The sequence below is a fragment of the Aphanomyces astaci genome, assembly GCF_000520075.1.
Source record: "Aphanomyces astaci strain APO3 unplaced genomic scaffold supercont1.46, whole genome shotgun sequence".
Taxonomy (NCBI): Eukaryota; Oomycota; class Saprolegniomycetes; order Saprolegniales; family Verrucalvaceae; genus Aphanomyces; species Aphanomyces astaci.
In genome coordinates, this window is record NW_009798309.1 from 397,240 (window position 1) to 405,633 (window position 8,394).

At 45.9% G+C, this 8,394-nt stretch overlaps 1 protein-coding gene across 1 annotated transcript; it reads left to right on the forward strand.

Annotated features, from left to right (window-relative positions):
• Window positions 1–5,079: 5,079 nt before the first annotated feature.
• H257_13238 (hypothetical protein) lies at window positions 5,080–5,253 on the forward strand (the record flags this gene model as incomplete). The annotated part of the gene is made up of 1 exon (XM_009840700.1): window positions 5,080–5,253. One exon carries the CDS (start codon window positions 5,080–5,082, stop codon window positions 5,251–5,253), a length of 174 nt encoding a protein of 57 aa, XP_009839002.1.
• Between the last annotated feature and the right edge of the window lie 3,141 nt (window positions 5,254–8,394).

The following is an 8,394-nucleotide window of genomic DNA, read 5'->3' on the forward strand; positions in this document are numbered from 1 at the left end:
GTGTTATGAAAAGTGGGGGAATCATGCATGTTTTCTCAATAACAACTTTACGGAATCGGGGAACTTGAGCGTGTAAATATTTTGACATGCATAAGCTATTTTACTGAACAATTTTGACAGCTAATACAATCTTGCGTCTGTCGGTGATCACCATTGATTGTGAACATGATCATGGATATCAATCTCGTCATTTAGGATGGCGATTGCATGTTAATGACGTGTAATATGTCGGATATGACGAGACGGAAAAACGAAAGTAAGGAGAATTAAGCACAACTACCGGTAGATAGTTAGGATCTTCTCGATTCTGGTGCCATTGTAGGTAGTGAAGCAAACGTGTGATGGTATGAATCATGCCATCACACACCACACCTGCTTCACATACTAGTAGCGACGTGCATGCAACATTGCGCCGTAAACAAACCAGCGTGTGCACAATAGGCTATTACTATACTAGTACAGTAGTCGGTGTCATCCGTGCGCCTAGACTTGTGCAGACGAGAAGGCACCATTCCCGCGGAACTTGCCGGCATGCATAACTACTGCAACAAGGACCGACACTGTACTTGAGAATCCCTCAACGGTGAAACCACTCAAAGAATCAGTGAAATTGGGCCAGTAGTGGCTGAGATTGAGTAGATTATGTCGGCGGTGTGACGTGAGGTGGTAGGCACGTCCGTGGGAGGGGTCAGTCCCTCTCTGCGTGTACAGGAATGGTCAGCGGCGTAACACTATACCGGTATACTTTGAATACAATGTTATTCCAAGCCAAGCATGACCGAGGTAGAAAAACTCTACGTGCGCAAGTGTATGGTGTGATGCATCGCATTGGCACGCGAAATGAGGTGGTTGACACGGGTGTCAGGAATTAGCGCCTTTGTTTTGCGTCCCTTTGCGAGGACCAGTCGAAGAATCAGTGGAATGGAGAATTGATGTCTGTTGTGACTGGCCCTCGCGAGGTATTCGGCATATCCGCCCGTGCGTCCGTAGGCTGCGTATACCAAACTGGTCCCACCTCTGAGGGCATCTATCGCCGGTGGGACCAGTCGAAGAATGACTGGAATTGGTCCAGTATTGTTCGTATCAGCAACACAATTTTCATGTTAATCGGTCAATAAAAGCACACACAAGTCACCCAGCAAGCGTGAAAACGCGTTAATCCCCCAAAAATTGTTCAAAATATGTGACACGAATAAATACCCTGAAAAGCATGAAAACCCTACACCCAGGTAAAAGGGCCGTTTTGGAATATGGCGTCCTCAATGAGTAAATCCCACTTGGAATTGTTGGATTTAGGTTAAAGCTCGTCAAGCAAGACATGCTTCAATTCTTATCAGATTTATTGAATTCGGCCCCAAAATGACGTTTTGGGCCAGAATATTGTAATATTTCAGGTTACCAGACAGGCCATTAATGAAATGTTCTACCGTAGTCGATACTATTAATACTACGTAGTAGTATAAAAGCAAAATGATATCCAAATTGGGCTTGTGAGTCATTTCGCCAAGTATCATTTGATCCAATTTTAAGCTTATACAACCTATACGATACTAAGTAATATATATCCAATACGAAGGGCTAGGCCGAATCAAAAGTTTGGATTGGCAGAAATTCCACAGGACGTGATTTGATTGGCTTGGGCGGTTCTGTAATCCATTTTCTTAAGAATACCACCATATTCTGTCAGAAAACGGCCATTTTGCCAGGAAAAAGCTTGAATGTAAAAAATTGGAATTCTTCAAAATCGTGTCTCTGGACGCCTCAGAAATCAGGAAAAATCCTCCAGAGTTTGTCAGGTGATTTGCCCCAATTATAGCAGAAATATAATACTCTGATTTGGCGTGCTGACACTTGTCCTGGCTCTACATTCGTGAAATTCTTGGGATTTTCTAGAAACCTGGAGGCATCCAGACATTTCACGACCATCTTATTGTGTCAGTTTTTATATGTGACTTGGAGTACTAGGAGAAAAATGCAAAATTTGTCAGAGTTTTCTCACGAAATATCACTTGTGGCATCCAGACCAGCCCTAAGACATTCGATTCTGCTGAGGGCTCTAGTTTCGAATCGATTTGATAATACCACAAAGATCAATCAAAGAGTGGTAAAAGGTATATTACCCGGTAATTGGGAAGGTAAGGTAAAAGGTAAAGGTTTAACCAGGACCATTTGGGGTAAGGTAAGGAGGGTAAAGGTAAAAAATGATACTAGTATTTTTACCCCGTTTAACTTTTACCTTACCTTGCCGAGGCCTATATGCGAGTTAGACACAGTGTTGTGGTACGCTATGGTACTTCTCTTTTCAGCTTTACTGTTAACTCAGAATCTGTGTTTCCAGGAGCAACCGTAAACTGACTTCACCCTCTATACCCAGATTTTTATCTAGTTACTGTACCTCCCAAGCTCAAGTAAAGATGCAGGTGATTGGTTGAAAATTTCAGAGTAATTGTTTTCTACTAATCATGGATTGTTGCACGGAACCAAGTTGTAACGGAACTGCGCCCATACGTATAGCGCAAAAAATCCTCCTGCGCCGTACCGTAGCATTCCGTACCTAAAGTTCATGTAGAGACAAACCCGGATATATTTTCAAGAACATCACACTGGTTCATTCCATACGTGAATACCTGATAAAAAAACAAGTCCTACCTGGGCCAAAGGTCATATCGTAACTCACGTTGTTCACTGATTCGCCAGCATGCTCTGTACACATCCATATAAGTGGTGGACCGGGCAAAGTATATTGAGGACGTGCATGACACATACCGGTGTAGTCTAATGTAAAGCAAACAACTTGCCAACATCGTACGTCCAACCTAGCTCTAGAAAGACAGCTCACTATGTTCTTGAAATATCCAACTCACATACGTAGATGATAGACTTCTCTACCCAACTCAGCATCTGCTTCATCTGATTCCATGGCATTTATGTCAAAACGTGGATCTCACACAACACCCATGCTCCCGAGTGTCATTCATCAATCTTACTTCACCATGAAAGTCGCCTTTGCATTGTCTGCGCTCTTCGCCTCTGTCGCCGCCCAACTCGAAATCGTCGGGGGCAAGGAAGCCGACGTTGGCCAGTACCTGAAGTTCACGTAGGGGCAAATCCGGGTATAATTTCAAGAACATCACACTTGACTTGCCGTTATCCTTGAGTCCGAGCTCGTTCATGAGATTGTCGAGGTGCATCCCGTGCTGGGCGCCGAGGCATGCGCCGACGTACTCTGCTTCGGTCGAGGAGAGCGTGACGATGGCTTGGAGCTTGGATCTCCAAGAGATTGGTCTACATGCTAACATCCAAAGGTATCCGCAGGTTGAGCGCCCGGGGGGTCGGTCGTCGGCCCATGAGGAGTCCGAGAAACCAATGAGTTGGCTACTGCCAGTCGGCTGGCCGGGGTACGTGATGCCGACTTCCTTGGTATGCAGCAGGTAGGCGACGATGCGCTTGGCCATGAGCATATGCAGCTGGTGCGGAGTCGACAGGTGGTGGGAGAGCTGCGTCACGGCATGTACGATGTCGGGGCGCGTGGACATTTGCGCAGTATAGTAGAGAGCCGACGATTTGCCGGAAAGGCTTGTCGTCGTCTAACGGTAAGCCAGCGTTATCGACCATGCTGGTGCCAGCTGGGATAGGCGTGTCGACGCGCTTGCTCTTTTCCATGCCGTACTTAATGGCTTTTCGCTCGATGTACGTTCTCTGGGTGACGTACATGGACTTGTTGCTTTCGTCGCGGTCGATCTCCATCCCGAGCAGCTTGGTGATGGGGCCGAGGTCATTGAGGCGTATGCGCCGCTGCGTGTACTCAAACACGTCTGGGATCTCGTCGTCATTGCTGGCACACACTAGCACATCATCCACGTAGATTGTCACGATCTGGAGGCGGACATCCGCTCGCCGCGTGAACACACAGATGTCGCTCAATGTCGCGGCAAAGTCGAGGGCTTCCAAGATGGCCTTGAACCAGAGCAGTGCGCTCTGTTTCAGGCCGTAGATGGCGCCGAGAATGCGCCAGGCCATGCTCCTCGCTTCGAACCCATCTAGCGGATGACCATGCTTTGTTCCGTTGCTGCGGTATCGAGAGCTGTAACTGGATCCTCGGGCCTGCGGTAATGGCGGAGTGTTGCGGGCTGGCCGCGAAATGGAAGGTGGCGGTCTCGCCAGACGGCTGCCTTGGCTTTGGCGTTGAACACCACAATGAGTTTACGCCCATCAGGGTGGAGGTGGCTTGAATGCATGTCTCTGCGGAGTCCGCTACTGCGCCGGCGTTTTGCTTCAGGTTGGTAGGGAAAAACTGGCGGCCTAGCGCTGGGCTTACCATGTCCGCGGAGATCTTCATCGACGCTTTAATGCACACTTCAAGGACTCCAAAATGGATGCGCATTTGGTCGTGGAAGAGGGCAATTTCGTCCGGGGGAAGGAGTTGTCTGAGGAAATTTGGTGGTTGATCCAGGGTAAGGCTACCAGCAATGATCGCATCCAAGATAGTCGTTTCGTAGGCGGTTGGTGCTCGGAACGGTGCATTGCCAGTGAGGCATGGGTGTTTGCAATACGCATGGGCTTCGAGTTGAGAAGGGTCGGTCAGGGTGTCAGGGTGTCACGGTGCTTAGTCGGAGGGTAGCGAGTACCATGATTCCGTACGGAATCAGCGAACGATTGCGTTGGCGTCGTTTTCCGGCCAAAGACTGTCCGTTGTGCAGTTGGAGGTCCAGAGTCCGCCGGAGAGCGCCTGGAAGCGGTGGGTGACAGGGGTGCTGATGGATACTGTTTACGTTTGGAGGCCTTCGGACTAAGTTTAGTCGAGGTTCGTGGACTGAGATTCTGGAGTTTAGATCGCTTGGACTTGCGCTCATGAAACGGATTGGGGTTGTTTTGGACTTTCTCTTCGGAAGAAGGATGCTCGGGCGGGCCGCCGCCATTCACTGTCAAGATGATATCGCGTGTCATCCGGGTGTACTTGACCTCTCAAATTTGGGAATAAGTAGAAACATATTGAAACATGATCATTACACGCTTGTTCATCGCCCTACCACTGCACCCTCCATGGTACTACCCTCACTATGCATCCGCACCACACCTATGTTCTTTGCGTCGAGCCTCGTGCCGTTGACGCGCCGCGAAGCGCAAATACCCACCTCGGCTCCGATGAACGCCAAGCGGTGTACGAAACACTGCTTGGCGTTTCGTCGCAAGGCGCACTACCCCGTGGATCGATTGTTCGTGTTGCTGCCCAGTTCGGTTGCCACGCGCTAACTGTGTCGCGAATTTGGACGCGCGGACTGCAGTCCGTCCAAGAGGGACGCATCTGTGCCGATGTTGCGTCGAGAATTCGCGGTAAACCTCTATGATGTGATATTTTTTATCGAATGTCGAATGTGCGAATATTGATTTTTAAGATTTTAATGCTTTAGGTAAATCTGGATGCAAACGAATGAACGAAGAAATTGAAGCAGCGATTCGTCAAGTACCTCAGGCGTCACGATAGCACCTGAGGTCCATGGCCTTCAAGAGCAGTATACCCAAGTCAACGATTGTGAGACGATGTTGAAGGCGCGATCAAGTTATGCCAAGCCCTTATCTTACTCCAAGCAAGCAACAAGAGCGCCTGCGTTTTGCCATGCCTTTTCTTCAGCCTCTGTCAGTTTTTTCAAATATGCACGAGTATGTACATATTGAAAAAAAATGATTCTATTTGACTAGGGTTAAAAGACAATTCTATGTGTGGACGAAGCTGTCGCAGCTCGATGTGTGAAGTCGAAACCGTTTATAGCAAAAGTTATGTACTTGGCGACTATTGCCCGCCCTCGTGTTGACTTAAACGGCACTATTTTCGATGGCAAAATTGGTGTTTGGCCGTTTGTCGAAAAAGTGCCTGAACGGCGCAACAGTAAAAATCGGTCAAAAGGCAAGATAGTGACGACTACGCAATCAGTCGATGCTAAAGTATACTTGGACATGGTTTTAAATAATGTTGTGCCTGCGATACAGTCAAAGTTCCCACCACAGACTGGTGTTGTAATCCAACAAGATAATGCCAGCCCCCACAAGTGCTTGACAACAAGTATGCTGAAGTCGCGAAGTATCAACGGAATTGAAGTGAAGAATCATCCGCCGAATAGTCCAGATTTTAACGTTTTAGACTTAGGTTATTTTAACTCTATTCAAAGCCTGCAGTATCAAAAGTGCACTCGAACGATCGAGGAGCTGATTGATGCTGTAGAAACCTCGTTTTTTAGTTGCCTGTGGATACGGTATAAAGGCATTCATTACCTTGCAAAAGGTGATGGAGAAATGCATCGAAATACACCGTAGCAACGAGTATAAGCTCCCTCGTATGAAGAAGGCACACTGATTTCAGACTTCACCGCCTTCAACGTTGAGTGTGATGCTTATACCTACGTGAGTGCATTGATCCACTTGAACTATCGACTGGGCGAGGTAGTGTCCATGGAAGCGCTTGTGAATCCCCAAGAACAAGGCCTCGCGCCAGTTGAATAAAAATACAATTATGGTGCACGTCATCTCTAAACTACCAACTTTTCACTACATTTTCTGGCTTCTATTTCATATTCATTACTCAAAATTTCAGCAAATTGAGACGTATAATCGATAGATCGCGATGTGGTGAAGAAATTCTACGTCTCACTGTCAGATTCAAAATTGGTGATGAATTGGTCCAGAAATAGATACTACTATATAACCTAGCGGTATTTTACATGAGCGCTTGGATATTTGGCCATAGGGGTGGCCGCTGAGATGTATCTTGAATTTTGTATGTCACTATTATCCGTATATAATATCCGGAGGCAGTTGGGACCTTTAACCTCCCATTAGAGTGATAAAACGCATGAAATCGGTATTTCACGTATTTGGCTTTTGGATTTAACTATATCAAATGTACGTTAAATAATAAAACCTCCATTCTTCGATTTGGCCAGTTGGAAATTTTTTGATGACGTGCATAATAGACTTTTGTCCACAAGTATTTGTTTTTGCAGTGACATACAAATTTCAAGTGCATTCCTCATCGCAACTCATACTTTAATCAAGTGAAAAATTTCGGAACAGAGTAGTACTTGGTACATTTGACACGCCAACTTTAGCGCCCAATATCTCGACAACCAAAATGCTCTAGAAGCTCGCAAACTACCCAATCAAAGCAAAGATCATGCGCGTTTTGATGTACCAACGTTGCAGTTTTCGTCACGGCATCATTTGTCACAGTCACGATGCCTTTCGTCGATTTCACAAGAAAGTTGGCGTAGAATAAAACCAATCGTGTGGTAAAGTGTTTTCTCGTTACTTCAGTAGTACAGTATAATGTTTGTGGAGGTACTGAATCCCAAATTCAGTTATGCCCTGGGAAGTTGACGGTGTCAAATGTCAAACTATTGCCGGTGAGTTTGTTGACGATGGAAATGCACAGGGTAACGTTAGTGGCAAACCCTTGCAGCCAGATAGAACGCGCAAATATTGACTGTGATGCATGATCAAGGACGAGACTACAGATCGAACAGTGCAGTTCGGACGATTAATCACTTTTCCCATCACACTACTATGCGATCTGGATCTGAGTCGCTAGAAGAACTTGAACAATTTTGTAAAGTTGGGTACTAGTATGATACTTCAATGTAGAGTTCCACCAGAATACTGTAACAAAGTTAGACTCATTTTAATGCTTCGTTTTAGCTCATACTAGTAGCTCTTGTGCGCAGGTGGAGTTGCGCTATCTACCAATAACTACGATAAGTCGAACCCAGAAACATCCAGGTAAAATGTAACCGGAAACAATGCATCATCGACATGGTGATGGTCTTTGCTATCGAATCGTCAGACACAAAACCATCCAAATCTCGTGCGATATGAATAACTATCCAGTGCTCAAAAAATCTCTCGAACCATTGCGCATTTTACAACTGACTCTGAGTTTGCTCGAAAAGTTCTGACTCTATTCTGTTACTAAAACTAGAAATCAGCACTTTAGAGCAGTCGTCGCGATTGTGTACCGACCAAGTATCACTTTGCAAGTTCTTATTATTAGTACTACAGTATTAATAGCACTATTAATAGTACTACAAAGTACTACAAAGTACTACTACGTAGTATTACTACGTAGTAATAAATAGTACATGACGCGTGGATTCTATTGTATTAAGGTTTCCACTCAGCTGCGTACATGAACTTACAGTACTGTATCAACGGTGCATTGACCATGAAGTACAGTAACACTACACCGAACGTTATCGACTTGGCGGTGAAGGGTCTATTACTACTAGTAGTTAATCAAATCGCCGTATAGGGATTCTTGGACCAAGGCGTACAGAAACCTACACTCGACTCGGCCACGCGAAAAGACGGAAGCGAATGGGTTATATTCTACTACGAGTTACATGC